This window comes from Canis lupus, chromosome 4 (genome assembly GCF_003254725.2).
Source record: "Canis lupus dingo isolate Sandy chromosome 4, ASM325472v2, whole genome shotgun sequence".
NCBI classification, from domain to species: domain Eukaryota; kingdom Metazoa; phylum Chordata; class Mammalia; order Carnivora; family Canidae; genus Canis; species Canis lupus.
In genome coordinates this window covers 72,024,586-72,040,848 of record NC_064246.1, presented here as the reverse complement: position 1 = coordinate 72,040,848, position 16,263 = coordinate 72,024,586, and the positions used below count along the sequence as shown (strand labels likewise).

The 16,263-nt window shown below is 34.0% G+C and overlaps 1 protein-coding gene and 1 non-coding gene across 5 annotated transcripts in view; one reads left to right on the top strand and one right to left on the bottom strand.

Annotated features, from left to right (window-relative positions):
- Positions 1 to 16,263, top strand: part of NIPBL (NIPBL cohesin loading factor) — a 197,516-nt gene that overhangs the window by 174,310 nt on the left and 6,943 nt on the right. For all 4 annotated transcript variants that reach the window (XM_025436421.3, XM_025436423.3, XM_049109346.1 and 1 more), the window contains 10 exons: positions 1,078 to 1,214; positions 4,864 to 5,004; positions 5,098 to 5,191; positions 5,628 to 5,782; positions 6,294 to 6,384; positions 7,851 to 8,024; positions 8,424 to 8,614; positions 11,817 to 11,924; positions 12,394 to 12,594; positions 16,066 to 16,212. In XM_025436421.3, the coding sequence (XP_025292206.1) occupies positions 1,078 to 1,214; positions 4,864 to 5,004; positions 5,098 to 5,191; positions 5,628 to 5,782; positions 6,294 to 6,384; positions 7,851 to 8,024; positions 8,424 to 8,614; positions 11,817 to 11,924; positions 12,394 to 12,594; positions 16,066 to 16,212 (1,439 nt within the window). The remainder of the gene's footprint in view (positions 1 to 1,077; positions 1,215 to 4,863; positions 5,005 to 5,097; positions 5,192 to 5,627; positions 5,783 to 6,293; positions 6,385 to 7,850; positions 8,025 to 8,423; positions 8,615 to 11,816; positions 11,925 to 12,393; positions 12,595 to 16,065; positions 16,213 to 16,263) is intronic.
- Positions 2,415 to 2,516, bottom strand: LOC112652866 (small nucleolar RNA U13). The gene has a single exon (XR_003131779.1). It is a non-coding gene; the product is annotated as a small nucleolar RNA U13 (small nucleolar RNA).

Below are 16,263 nucleotides of genomic sequence, written 5' to 3'. Positions count from 1 at the left end.
TAAAAGATTTGTAGTATATTCCTAATATCATTTATAATTGTTATATAAAATGCATTTAATCTTGAGCTAGATAAAGCAGTTAATATTTTTTAAATTGACAAATTCCTTACTTAATATTTTATATTATCTATTACATTATTTACCAGTCACAAATTTGAAGTCATTAATCAGAATATAAGTAAATAATTACATAAAGCTGTAAAAGTAATAATTGATAATCTATTGCTTAAAGCACCCAAGACTAATATTACTTCCCATATCCTAATGTACATTGATGAGGAACAGTAGGTAGTCTTGGTCATCCTCCAGAATTGGGGGCCTTTCAGAGGTACCATTATGGCGCCTAAGAAGTTGTTGATATCCTTTATATTTTTTATGCAGTTTCTTTAATTTTTTTTCATTTTCCATGTGTACCTCTTTTTCTTTTTATCTCCTAGTTCTGTTCCCCTATTTTTGCCTATCCTAGATTTTAAGGGTGATACTGTTGTCAATGTTGAAAAAATTGCTAATCTCTTCTAAAAATTAATTTGCCTCCTAAGAACCACTGTGTCTCCTAACTAGCAGCATTTTCCTCCCACTGGAACAGCAGTTTGTTTACCATTCTTGATGTAGTACTGGTCCAGCTTCTTAATTCATCGCTCCAGTCTTTTAACATTCTTCTACCACTGTAGCATCTTTTTCCCAGTCCTTTCAAACACAGTATCACCTAGCTAACTTGTTTTTGTCCCCCTTTGCTGAGTTTCTCATACTTACTTCCATCCATTTTTAGTAAGCAGTATCATGTTTATTCCCAAAAGCCCATCCCTAAACTTAACTTCCATTCTACTTTTTAACTTTGATCCTCCACCCCTTAGTGTAAAATTCTATTTCAATAGCACAACGTCTTCATTTCTTATTCTTAATATATGTAATATGTATAATAAAAAAATGTAGGAAGTCTAGTATCATAAGAAACGCTAATCTTTTATTGAGGCATGTACTAAATCAATTCAGGGGATGATATTGAGTAATTTAAGAAATCTGTATATAATTTCCACTGCCTTGTTATATTTTAGTATCTCATTTCTGTTTTTCCAGACTCTGACAATAAAGGTGTGAATTCTGGAAGATTGGTAGCTTGCATAACCACTTTGTTCTTATTCAGCAAAATAAGACCTCAGCTCATGGTTAAACACGCCATGACTATGCAGCCATACCTTACCACTAAATGTAGTGTAAGTATAGAGCTGTCCTATTTTTCTTTCTTACCATGTAGTAAGTATTTTAAATTTAGAATTCACATTGTGTCATCCACACTTCACTGATTAACTGTGTCATGTTCTCGAATATATGTTCTAATATTTGTAGCAAGTTATCTACAGACATCATTTTTCTGATGTATTATAAATGAAGTTCAGGCTTCATTTCCTCCATAGGCTCCTCAGCTTAAACCCTCAGTAAGTGCTTACTAAATGTTATAACTATTGTTAAGACCTCAAAGGTTGAATGAGGCAAAGTTCCTCTCATTGGGAAATCTACTGTCTTTTGGATTCTAAATCTGCTTTTCATTTGTCATTTCAATATATTTTATGAGTATATTGTATTTATTTTATAACACCATAGATATGTTGAATATGGAAAATCTAGTATATTGGAGATGTTAGTTGTTTTAATATTGTACATACTCTGTTTTTAAGATTAACACGAAAATAAAATAAAATAATCCAGCAATTTATACAACAGTATGGTGAGTTAAGTGACTTATTACAAACACTAAATTTTGAAATATTCTAAAAATTGTAAATGTAAATTGCTTTTTTACTTCCCACATTCTCAGTATTCCTAAGAAGCTAATTTTAACTATTTTCTCAACTAGATTTGTTTTGCAGCTATGGTCTGGTTTTTTGGTGACCTAAATTAACAAGTTCTAGATGAAAAACCTAAGAGGTTTTAAGTGCAGGAAGTACCAGAAGATAAATCTATAAAAACAACATATAATACTTCTAAGATCCTAATTCTATCTTTAGGGCTTGTATTAGATCCAGAAATAAATTGATTAATATGTAATCTATGCCCAGTAATAGGAGCTGATATTTATTGAGCTCAGTGCCAAGTACTATGAAGAATTTTACATGCATTATCTCATTTACCTTGTGAAGTAGGTATCATTAGTTTTACAGATAAGAAACTAAAGCTTTGAGAATATAAATAACTTGCCCAGTTTCACACAGCTGACCAGTCCCAGAGCTAGAATTCAACCCCACATCTGTTTGCTTCTAGGAACTGGACAATAATGTAACTTGTGTAAATAGACTTGGTTTGAACCAATATTACTTTGAAGCAAGATTACTTTGAAAGCATTTTGTAGAATTTTGTAGAATTTTTATGTGTAGGTAAATATACACGCACATATGCATATATATAATTTTCTTTTAAATCATGGTAATATGCCAAGATTGTAACAAGGTTTGAGGGAAGGCACATGTCACATAACAGCGTGAACACCCAGTCATCATGCTTATGAACTACAAAAGGATCTATAAATATATTTTCATTTAGTCCTGTGTGTATATTAAAAGGAAGGGTGAATGTTGGATAGTTTTATGCACACAATGTTTTTTATATAAGTAAAGCCATCTCCTATATGTTAGACACATTTAAATCTTTTTTGTTTTCTGTATCCTACTTCCATCTTTCTTCTTCTTCATCTCAGGATGAACAACCTAGAGTATCCTTACATACTATACCCATGCTTCTGTAATTGTGCACACACACACACACACACACACACACACACACACATAACTGGTTGACCAGATTTTTAAAAATCAAGTTATATATGTATACATTATCCATCTTATGGATGTTTTATGATTTATTTAACCATTTCCCATTTTGACAGGTTTTTATATTGCTTCCTATTGATAGGCACTATACACATTCCTATTCATGTATCTTTAAATAGTGCTGCTTTTTTGGGAGGCCGGGGATAGATCCTAAGGAATGGACTTAGTAGATTAAGGGAGTATTTGGGTTTGGGTTTTTAAATAGATTTTTCCAGATTGCTGATGGACATGTTTTATAGCCTCTTTGGAAACCAGTATATGACAATCTATGTCATTTTTATCCTCTTTGCCAGTCAGGTGTAAAGGAATAGTTCATTGTTGCTTCATTTTACCTTCCCTGATTCTAAGAAGGTTGAGCATCTTTTTTATGATATTAACCAATTGTACTTGATTTTCTGTGATTTGACTGTTTATTATCATTTGACCATTTGACCATTGAATTGTGGAGCTTTTTTCCTTTCCTTTTTTGAAAACTCTTTACTCTTAAGTTTTTGAGATATTGAAGCATTTCATGTTGCATCTTATGTCATTTCGAATGTTTTCTTAGTATTATATTCTTCTGACCTTTTCCTTCATGATTTCCATCTTTCCTTACATTTTTCTTCTAGATATTCTTTTATTTGATTTCTATACCTAAAATGTTAAGAGTAGTTTTAAAATTTTAATTTTTATTTATTTATGATAGAGAGAGACAGAGACAGAGACACAGGCAGAGGGAGAAGCAGGCTCCATGCACCGGGGGCCCGACGTGGGATTCGATCCCAGGTCTCCAGGATCGCGCCCTGGGCCAAAGGCAGGCGCCAAACCGCTGCGCCACCCAGGGATCCCAAAAGTAGTTTTAAAGTAAAATTTTAACTATGATGCTCAGATGAATTTATCTTAATGAAAACTCTTCATCCCTAGACCACTTTAATCCCTTATTGCTTAAAGCAGACAGCAGTGGGCAGGAAATGACAGGATTTCTATGTTACTTTAGAAGCATTCATCTTATTTATGTTTTTATTTAGTCCTGAAAAGATGGATGAATATCAGGTGGGAACATTTTTATTCAGTGAGAGATAATATGCTCAAAGAGACCAAAATGAGTGTCAGTAACCTGTTGCTAAGAATAAAGAGTGTTAACTTGACTAGATAACAACATGTTGAATGCCTTACTTAACAAAAATAACTAATAATTTTGGTTGCCTTGGGGCAGGAACTGGGTTACTGGAGGATAGTGGGTGAGAAACTTTTTTTTTTAAAGAGACTTTATTGTAAATTCTTTACTAATAACCTTTTGGGTTTTTTTTTTTTTAATGTTCCACCTATTTATTTAAAATTGCTTAGTTTTTAATCAAAGTTCTAAACTTTTTTTAAATTAAAATTTTACTATTTTAAAATTTAAAATAAAGTCCTATACTTAGTTTTGGGATTCTGTATTTGCATCTTCATAAAAAGCATTAATACAAGGCTTCTCAGCCTCAGCACAATTGATACTGAGGGCTGAATTATTCTTTCTTGTCAAGAACTATTCTGTGTATTATACGATGCTTGACAGTATCCCTGACCTCTATCCACTGGATATATCAAAAGTACCCCCTAACTCCCCTAATGTGACAACCAGAAATTTCTCCAGATATTGCCAAATATCCTGTGGGGACAGACTCTCCCCTGCAACTGAGTACTACTAGGTTAACATACACCAGTTTGAAAAATACTAATCGTAAAAACAGTATCAGTCTTGGTAAAATATTCAGTATTTAAACACCTTTGTTCAGAATTGGCTTGTGTTGCATTTTAGGGAAAAAAAGAATAACTGTAGCATTGTGATTAAACGACTCAAAGGTTACATGGTAAGTTAGTGGCAGAGCTAGAATCCAAGTTCCTGACATTGTCTGATGTTCTTCCTTCCATACCTTAAAAAAGCTCTTTTCTAAAAGTCTTTTTTTTTTTTAACTGAAACTTTACATATGTAATACCTCAGTACCGAAATACATAAAGGTATATATAGTTTCTTGTTAGATTTTGGTGTTTTAAAGCACTAATTTTATCATTGTAGACACAAAATGACTTCATGGTTATCTGCAATGTTGCAAAAATCCTAGAGCTGGTTGTACCACTGATGGAGCATCCAAGTGAAACTTTCCTTGCCACTATTGAAGAAGATTTAATGAAGCTTATCATCAAATATGGCATGACTGTAAGCATTCAGTTTACCCTATTTGTAATGATTATATAAAAGACCTTTGTCGTTAACTTTTGTCTAAACCATAACATTTTCTGTATCTTTTAGGTAGTACAACATTGTGTGAGCTGTCTTGGGGCAGTTGTAAATAAAGTGACACAAAATTTTAAATTTGTATGGGCCTGTTTCAATAGATACTATGGTAAGTTCAGTGCCTAGGCTTTAAAATTAGTCTGCTACATCCTGTAGTATGTCTAGCTCCTTTTTAAAAACACAGCTGATAAAGACAGCATGGAGGGAATTTTAAGAGGTGTGATTGTCCTCTGGTCCTTTCTCAGAAACAAATTTTCTAGTACCTTTTGTGTTTCCTTAGGAACTCAATATAATTACTTCAGAAATTTACCTCATAAGTAAATGTTAAGTTTTTTTGCCCACTATGTAAAATAAAACTTAAGTATTTTTTTTCTTACATTAATTCTTTTAGGCTGTAAGGCATGCCCTCGTAATTCTACATGTGCATGACACTTAGAACCATTAATTAATAAAATTTAATCCTAACAACTTAGCAGTAATTATTTGAAGATAATAATTCAAGGATAAAAGGTTTATTGTAAATAAATACTACTTATCTTTACTAGGTGCCATTTCAAAATTAAAAAGTCAACACCAGGAAGACCCAAATAACACCTCACTTTTAACAAACAAACCAGCACTTCTCAGATCTCTTTTCACTGTTGGAGCATTATGTCGGCATTTTGATTTTGATCTAGAAGATTTTAAAGGCAACAGTAAGGTAAAGATTCTAACATTAATTACTTTAGTATGCTCTAAAAGAACTGTGTGACCCTGTGAACTGAAAATTACTGATGACCCAGGATGAAAGCAGTATTAGAGTAGTCTGGTTTAATGAGAATTCTGAAACAGTGCTACCCAAAATACGGTCCTTAGACTGGCCTCTGATCCAGGAACTGTTTTTACTGGTTGGTAACAAGATTACACAAATTCTATCAGCTTTGTAACAGTAGGCACCCTGGGTAAGCAGCTTTTTTTTTTTTTTTTTCAACTTTCTCAATGAAGGAGCAGTATGTTATTTGTATTCTGACACAAACTTCTTTGTCACAGACCTTTATTTTGGATGTCACTATTCTAAAATCAATGGATTTATAAATATATTGGTGATTTATTCTTCAGTAAAGTTTTTATGCGGAAATTTTCATTGTGTTTAGGTTTTTTTTCCCTTTATAGTTGAAACTGATCAAAGTTACTCTTCTTCATACACTTTAATGTGTTTCCCCCCCCCTTAGGTTAATATAAAGGATAAAGTACTTGAACTATTGATGTATTTTACCAAACATTCAGATGAAGAGGTACAAACGAAAGCTATCATTGGTCTAGGTGAGTTAAGTCTAAATTTCTTTATAGTTTTGATTGTTTGAGAGGTTGAGCAAATTTTACAATAATGTGAGTCTAAACTGTTGTTTTATTTAAGTATATTTCCATTCACAGTAGGATTTGGTATATAGAAAATAGGACTAGGGGTTAAGACACCTGGGTTCCATTCTTGGCTCAGCCAGTGACTTTCTGGGTGACCTTCAGCAAGTCATGTAACTTCTCTGTTCGTCAGAGAAACTTTATTTTGGTAACATTAGCAAGTTTTATAATTTAATATGCATGAGCAATTGGTTGATATTAGTCTTTTGAACAAAAATGATTAATAAGTTTTTACTTGCCCAAACCTCACTAAATATTTACTGATTTCTTTAAATAAACTTAAATCTTAAGTGTCTTATTCCTCCTTCATCCCTTTCAGAAAATTACCTATAGCAAATATATTAAACATTCATATATCACTTACTTTAGGGAGTTATATTGTTACAGTGTTACCTTCAAGCCAAATGTACCTTTGAATATTCAGCCTGGACATAAGTTATATAAAGTGGCAAAACTTAATAATGTTAATTCAGAGAACAAATAATATAAATTTTGACTTGAAAAAGTAGCACTATATAGAAAATAGTGCCTCTAGACCAGTTAATAAATGACATCTTACTTGAGCCATGTTACATTATGCTGTGTGACCTTGGATTAGTTATCTGATCACTCTATGCTTTGAGTTTAGTTTGTTATTTGGCATCAGTAACACTTGCTATCATTAAGGATCTTCATCTTGTCTTACATAAATAAGCATTTTGTACAAAAAACATGAATAGTATTATTTTGCTATTTATTAACTTATGGTTATAGGATTCAGCATTGTGGCTTCTAATTATAATGCCATAAAAAATAAATGGAAGATATTGTTAGCTCTAGTTTATTGTAGAATTATTGTTTCATCAACTGGATATTTTTTAAATTATTTTTTTAATAATACCAATGTAGTACCTTCTGCTAGGGATCTAAAAAATGTTTGCAGACATTACCTCTTAAATCCTGAAAACATCCCTTTGAGGTAGGTGGGTGGTAAATATTATTGTCCCCATTTTACAGATGGAGCATTGAGGCACAGAGAGATTATGTGACTCACTCAAGGTCACACTACAAGTCAGTGGTGGACCAGGAATAGAACCCAAGACACCTGACTCCTAATCCACTCCCCTAGCCACTAGGCCCTGCTCCCTCCTCAAGGTTTCCTCTTGTGTGAAATTCTCCTTTGAAATGCAATTTCTTGTTTTTAATTCATGGGGAAAGAAGTACCTGCTCTAATACTTCTCTGGGTAAGGCCACTAGCATATATATTCTTCCAGTCATTTTAAGTTTTAATTTTTGAAATAAGGAGCTCTTTAAATAATGTATCAACATTTTCATTAAGTATTATATTTAATTTTAATACGAATATATCAAGATTTTTTTTCTGTCTTTAGGATTTGCCTTTATTCAACATCCAAGTCTAATGTTTGAGCAAGAGGTGAAAAATCTATATAATAACATTTTATCTGATAAGAACTCTTCAGTAAATTTAAAAATACAAGTGTTAAAAAACCTCCAGACCTACCTACAAGAAGAGGATACACGTATGCAACAAGCAGATAGAGACTGTAAGTAAAAATATATTTTTAAATTTCATAGTGTGACTAGAGTTAGAATATTCTATAACTGTTTTTTTAATCTGGACACCTGAATTTATTTATCTATTATATGAAGAAATTTCGTTAAAAAGGAGTCCTTAAGTCCATAGTTAGGCTTTAGGGTATTTATAAACTCCCTAAAATAGTTTTTAAAATTTAATGTATAATGCAGATATTAACATTTTGCAGTCAGATAGAGATTATAGTTCTCAGGTTCTCAAAGGTGCCTCTGACAAAGACATACACACAAGATTAAGAGCCATTGAACAAGTATGCCAGCTATGGTTTTGTGCTTTTTGTTGTGGCCTAATTTGATGTATTTTGTAAAGTTAATATACATGTTCTTAATATGTTTACTTCCTTATGTAGGGAAGAAAGTTGCAAAACAGGAAGATCTAAAAGAAATGGGAGATGTATCCTCAGGGATGAGTAGTTCCATCATGCAGCTTTACCTCAAACAGGTGCTTGAAGCATTTTTTCACACCCAATCAAGTGTACGCCACTTTGCCCTGAATGTCATTGCATTGACCCTAAACCAGGGTCTTATTCATCCAGTTCAAGTAAGTATGTTTTATAGCAGCAGCGCTTACTTAAAAGAGCCAGATTTGTTACCATTTGATGACATTGTGATTGGAGAAAAGTAGTTTTTTATCTTACTTGTTAAGTTTTTTTTGTCCTAAATGCTTAAGAATCCCATCTCCAGGGTTTTCTAATTACTTTAAAATACGCATATATTCACAATATTGTCTCTTGAACAAATTTCTAACTTATATTGGTAGAATATGAATTTGGAATCAATTTTTGAAGTAGGGATGATTTGTTTTAATCCATAATGAGTCATATCTATAAGAACCCATAGCCTGTAATGAGACAGTTAATTGGGGTTAAGACTGGTAAGCAGGGTAGGTTTTACCCATAGAAAAAGTAAATTATATTACCTAAGCTCAGTTCCTTCATCTGTAAATTGGAAATAATACCAACTACTTAATACCTCAAAGCGTTAATATGAGGACTGACATAATAAAGACATATTAGCTTCACTAAGGATAGGCAGCTAATGCTGATGTAGTAGTATGTACACCATCCATCTGACATGTTCAGGAGAGTACCATCAGCTATAGAAGGGAATTTGTTAAATAACCAAAAGCCTGTATCCTTTAAAATTTTTATTTTGGGGATCCCTGGGGGGCGCAGCGGTTTGGCGCCTGTCTTTGGCCCAGGGCGCGATCCTGGAGACCCGGGATCGAATCCCACGTCGGGCTCCCGGTGCATGGAGCCTGCTTCTCCATCTGCCTGTGTCTCTGCCTCTCTCTTTCTCTCTCTCTCTCTCTCTCTCTCTCTGTGACTATCATAAATAAATAAAAATTAAAAAAAATAAAATCTTTTAAAAAAATTTTTATTTTGGCTATTATAGAACTTTTTCTTAAAAAAAAAAAGAACTTTTTCTAATATATGCTATATGAGAATATGTTATATTCTTCCCTATATCCCAAAGTAAAACACACTATTGAATATTTAGCCAGTTCATGACTCAGGGTCATTATCAATAAGATCATGTAATAAAATGTATGTTGAGACTCTTAAATTTTTGAGATACTTAGGATTCTTTGCTGATACTCTGAATGGCCTTAGTTAGTTATACTTTTTATTATTATATTTGCTTTTTTAAACTTTCGTTTAAAATTTCACACATACAAAAATATTACAAGAGTGTACAACAAACCCCCTTGTATTCTCTTCACCTATATTCACCACATGTTAAGATTTTGCTGTATTTGCTTTCTCTCCTTCTTCATACACACAATTCTTTCTGAATCTTTTGATAGTAATTTTGAGATACCACAATAATTCTTTACCTCTAAACACTTCAGCATAAATATTTTCTAAGAACAAAGACGTTCTCTTACAAAACCAAAATGCAGTCATCAAATTCAGAAGATTTAAAATTGATACAATATTATCTAATATACACTCCATTTTCAAATTTTGCCAGTTAAGCTAGTAATATTCTTTTATTTTTTAAAGATTTTTTTATTTATTTTAGAGAAAGAGAGTAAAGCCAGGGCAGGAGCAGAGGGGGAGAGATTAGAAGGAAAGAATTATAAGCAGACTCGTCACTGAGCATGGAGCTCACATGGGGCTCAATCTCATGACCCAAAGATCATGACTTGAACTGAAACCAAGAGTTGGTCACTTCATGGACTGAGCCACCCAGGCACCCCAAACCAATGATATTCTTTATGGACTTTCTCCCCCAATTCAGGATTTAATCCATGATCATCCTTTTCAGTTGTTGCTGTGTTGACATATTTTTAAACTAGTTTTTGTTTATCTGTTTATTGTTTTCAGGTCTCACTACTGGTTCAGATTCATTTAACAAAGTATTAGGGGCAGCCCGGATGGCTCAGCAGTTTAGTGCCGCCTTCAGCACAGGGCATGATCCTGGCGTCCCAGGATCAAGTCCCACGTCAGGCTCCCTGTGTGGGCCTGCTTCCCCCTCTGCCTGTTTCTCTGCCCCTCTCTGTCTCTCTGTCTCTGTCTCTGTCTCTCTCTCTCTCTCTGTCTCTCATGAATATATAAATAAAATATATTTTTAAAAAGGTGTTTTTTGACTTTAGAAATCCAGTAGGGGCAGCCCCGGTGGCTCAGCGGTTTAGCCGCCGCCGTTGGCCCAGGGCATGATCCTGGAGACCCGGGATAGAGTCCCATGTCAGGCTCCATACATGGAGCCTGCTTCTCCCTCTGCCTATGTTTCTGTGCCTCTCTCTCTATGTCTCTCATGAATAAGTAAATAAAATATTTTTTTTAAAAAAGAAAGAAAGCCAGTAAATAAGGCTATTATCAAAATACTAGCTATCAGACTATCTGATCATTAAAGCTCTATATAAGATCAGTGTTTTGGAAAATTTTATATCTTCCTAGTTTTGAATATGGAAGACAAGTTACTTTTTGCCCTACATTATCTTTACATAGCAAATTCAGTCAAACTTGAAAAGTTATTGGATTATATATTTGTATTATGTCATAATCTTAAACAGATATTCTTAATGTAGGAGCTCTTTATGTTTAAAGAACCTTTACTTCACACTGAAATTGTTTCAGTTTCACCACATCACTATTTTTGTTGACGCTTCATCACTTTTTTTTGCTTTAAGATAAATCTCTCTTTTTTTTAAGATTTTATAAATTTATTTGACAGAGAAAGAGAGCAGAGGCAGGAGGAGTGGGAGAGGGAGAAGCAGGCTCCCGCTGAGCAGGGAGCCTGATGTGGGGCTCCATCCCAGGACCCCAGGATCATGACCTGAGCCAAAGGAAGACATTCAACCAACTGAGCCACCCAGGCACCCCAGATTAGTCATTTTTAAAAGAACACTAAGGGAACCCTGGGTGGCGCAGGGGTTTAGTTTAGTGCCTGCCTTTGGCCCCGGGCGCGATCCTGGGGACCCAGGATCGAATCCCATGTCGGGCTCCCGGGGAATGGAGCCTGCTTTTTCCCTCTGCCTATGTCTCTGCCTCTCTCTCTCTCTCCCCCTCTCTGTGACTATCATAAATAAAAAAAAAATTTTTTTTAATTAAAAAAATAAAAGAACACTAAGATATGACATTTGTAGAAAGGCCTATAAAACTAAATACATATACCCTAGATATACAGTGAATTTTAATATATGTCATGATACATATAGAGCTTTTACCACTGTGATGCCTTATAAATCCTATTTATTTATTTATTGCACTAAAAGAATACCTTTATTTTTATTTTAGTGTGTACCATATTTAATTGCTATGGGAACAGACCCAGAACCAGCTATGAGGAACAAGGCTGATCAGCAACTTGTGGAAATAGACAAAAAATATGCTGGATTCATTCATGTATGTGTTTTTAAATTGTATAACCTGAATTTAAACATCTTTCTATGGTATACCATTTCCTTGACAAATGTCCTGCCCATATTCAAATTAGCATAAAATATTTTGCTTAGTATTTATTTCTAAACATGCAACTAAGTTTGTCACCCAAGGTGTTTATTCTTGTTTAAGATTAGCTTCTAAGACTGAACTAGAGATGACAGTCCAGCAAGCATGCCCGAATAAATAAGGATGCATGGGTTCTAGTCTTCACTGTGTGATCTTGGCAGAAACAGCTCTTCTGGGTCTTGATTTTTTTCTTACATTAAATGAGGGGGTTGCAATAGATGATCTTTGATGTTCATTCCAGCACTTGTGTCCTGTGATTTTATTTTAAATGAGAAAGCCAAACAGTGGATTTAGCTTCTTCAAAGTATATTTTTAATTTGACTCTTAATTTCCATCTCGATAACGAGGCTTTTATTGATTTCAGATGAAAGCAGTGGCTGGTATGAAGATGTCTTACCAGGTACAACAAGCAATCAACACATGCCTAAAAGATCCTGTAAGGGGTTTCAGGCAAGATGAGTCCTCTAGTGCTTTGTGTTCTCACCTTTACTCCATGATCCGTGGAAACCGCCAACACAGACGGGCCTTTCTAATTTCTTTACTCAACCTCTTTGATGACACAGCTGTAAGCATAAAAAATTTACTATTTTAAGAAAATAAATGTTCTAATAAATTTTATGCCTTAAATAGTCACTATTTTGAAAATATTACCATTTTAGTAAATAATAGTGACTGTATTAAATGGGGTTTTTTACATCTTGTATATTAATTTCAAGGTATGTAGTCAAATTTGGAGGGGAAATTTTGCATGTGTAAAATACAGTGAGGGATAAAGTATCATTGTATCCCCATGCTGAGTATCTTATAAACTTTAATAACACTTCCTTTAAGCATAACTTTAAATAAGCTATATCACTAAACTATCACTTGGGGGGTGGGGATAGGTTACTTCAATAAATAAGGTGAAATTTCACTTATTTCTGTCACACTCAAATATTGTTAGAATAACTGTTGTAGGTTTTTGGCTGCTGAAATCCTTATTTATTCAACTTCCTTAATGAAGAGCCCACTTTTGTGTAATTACAATTTTGACCCTTTGGGTTATTGCACAAGTTGCACTGACCAGGACCATAAGCCAAGAAAATAGGGTGTCCTATTCTTTAAGCTTACCTCTTAATTTATTATTCACTTTACACAAATATTTATTCAGTACTACCATGTGTGGTAATTATTGTGGTAAGAGATGAAGTTAAAATAGTAAATAGGACAGATGTAACATCTGCCCACGTAGAGCTTACCAGTTAGTCTATGTGTGTATAAAGCTTTGAAAAGAACAAAAAAAGCGTTTGGAGTATTTTTTGTATTTTAATCACTTATAAGTTGATTTTGTTATCCCTGAACCAGATTTTCTTTCAATAAAACAAAATTTAAATTGCCAAATATAGATGCCTTACTAGACCTCTTTTTTTTTTAAGGACTACATGAAATTTTTTGATATCTAGCAAATATTATAAGCATCTATTTCAGAAATACTTGGAATATAATTTAATCATCATCACCACCACCATCATCATATCATCATCAGTATTAAGTTTTCATTGTGTGTAGGACATCATTCTAAGAGTGGAAATGGTATGATACAGTAATCTTGCCCTCACAGGATCTTACCTCCCTCCAGTTACGGAGATAGGACACAATTTAAAGGAAGTAAATATAGTTAAGATTAGCATATTCTGAGTTCAGGTGGTTTATACTATTGATACTACCCTAATCCTTATCTTGTCTCCTAAGCTTCATTCCTGTGTGGTTTCATTGCCTCCTATATGTCATTAGCTCAATGTTCTGTCCACCCAGCATGCACAATGCTAAGCTGGAAATTCAGCTATCATAATGCAGTGCTGTCTCCCGACTATTTCCAACAAAGGATGTCAGAGGAGGAACAAATGACTGAAGGCCTGGGTTAGATGAGATAGATCTACTACTTTAGCAAGGGATAAAAATGTAATAAAGGCACAAAGATAAGAATGTGTGGGAAATAATGAATAGACTGTTATTTGACTGGAGCAGAAAGGTCATAATGAAGCTTGGTTTATGGAGGATCTTGTAGACAGTGAAAAACCAAAAAAAAAGCATTTGAATAAAGTGATGAGGACAGATGCCAAAGAGCATTTTAGGAACATGTATTTCTTAGCATTGTGTTCATCCTGGAGGTAACCAGGGACTGATCTATTTTGATGACAGTAGGAAAGGAAAGAAGTATTGTGAAGAAGTAATAAATTAAATGAGGCTGTGTGAGAATTGTCAATGGATAACTGGAATGTTTTTGTCCTGAGCACCTGAGGAAATAATAGGATTGTTGAAAAGGAGTTGGCTTGAGAAGGACATAGAAAGAGGAGTAATCAAAGAGGTAGGAAGAGAAAACTAAGAAGAAAGTTTCAGGAAGAAAAGGGTGGAGAGTAGCGTCCAGTGCTACTCAGAAGTCAAAGAGAATAAGGGTAGCCCAGGTGGCTCAGTGGTTTATCGCCACTTTCAGCCCAGGGCGTGATCCCGGAGATCCGGGATCGAGTCCCATGTCGGGCTCCCTGCATGAAACCTGCTTCTCCCTCTGCCTGTGTCTCTGCCCCCCCCCCTCTCTCTCTCTGTCTCTCATGAATAAATAAAATCTTTTTTTAAAAAAAGTCAAGGAGAATAAGATATTTTTAAAAAAGAAATGGGACAAGATTAGATGGCAGCAGTCAAGCAGTAGGGGAACACAAGCTTGATTATGATTGAAGAATAGTGGGGAAGACATGGGAGGAGCAGCTTAAGATTCTTTTAAGAAATTTGATTTTTGAAAGGAAAGAGCAATATAGGACTTATGATTTATGAACAAAGTTGAACAATTTATGAACAAAGTTGAAGAATTTCAGTTTTATGATTTATGAACAAAGTTGAACAATTTATGAACAAAGTTGAAGAATTTCAGTTTTAAAAAGGTTTATTCAGAGTAGTCCTGAACATTTTCAGTTTTAGGAGGAAAAAAAAATATATATATATATATATATATATATATATATATATATATATAAATAAATTAGTGTTAAAACTAATAGACATGGTGGAGTTCTATGTCTGCATTTCCCCAACTTTCAACACATGGGTGTTGATACATAATTAAAAATAAAAAATAGAGTGATGGAAAGTTTATTGCTTCTGTCCTATGGGATTTTGTTGTTGCTCATGCCACCATTGGATTTTGTGTTGTTTGCATGGCAGGATAGGTGAGATGGCAGAGGGAGTGTGTTTTGATAGCTGTATTTTCTTTTTCTTTTTTTTCCTAAGCTCTAAGTGTTTTAAAGGAATTTATTAATATGCCCTTCTGTTTATATTTTATATGATTATGAAATGCTGAAAGTCTCTGTTACTTCTTTTTAAAGCAAACAACTAGTAGTAGCCATAACTTTTGCCTTAAATTTTGCCTATCAGAGTTTTTATCATGTGAGACTATGGAATGGCCCTGTCAGAACGACTGGTATTCTGAGTTATGTACATAGAGGAAACTGACAAATGTTTTTTGAATACACGAACTTTAATGTTTTTTTAACCTACGTGTTACTATGATGTTTTTTTTAACCTACATGTTAGTACTATGATTCGTGCTTATTTTTTAGGGCAGAATAGTAACTGTGTGTAACTGATCTCCATATGGGTTAAAGTCTTAGAAGCACAATGACAAATCACTATGAATTCATATGTATACTTTCTGATGTGGTATGGATTTATCATAAAGATTCCATATACTCTGAGAAAACTTCAGGGAATTCCACTGGGGTACACTAAAAAATTTCACCTCTTCCCTTCTTAAGGTCCATGGTATAAGTCATTATGAAATCTCTTAAAATGGGTATAAGATTATTTTATAAAATCCATTTCTGTTCCCCTTCATCCCTGTTTCTTAACTCCCTCCCCTGCTCTCTCCCTCCCTCCCTTACCCTTCTCTTTCTGAAACATTAACTGAGGTGAAAGTGCCCTCTAATATTTTTTTGTCTGAAAAGGCTTTTTGGATGGATTTCTAGATTATCCACTAAACATGTGTACCTTTTTTTAAAATTTACAGAAAACAGAAGTGAATATGCTCTTGTATATAGCAGACAATCTAGCCTGTTTTCCATACCAGACACAGGAAGAGCCGTTGTTTATAATGCATCATATAGACATTACACTCTCAGTTTCTGGTAGTAACCTACTGCAGTCATTCAAGGAGGTAAGTTACACACATTACTATTCTTAATGCATCTGTCAAAGTGTAGGCATG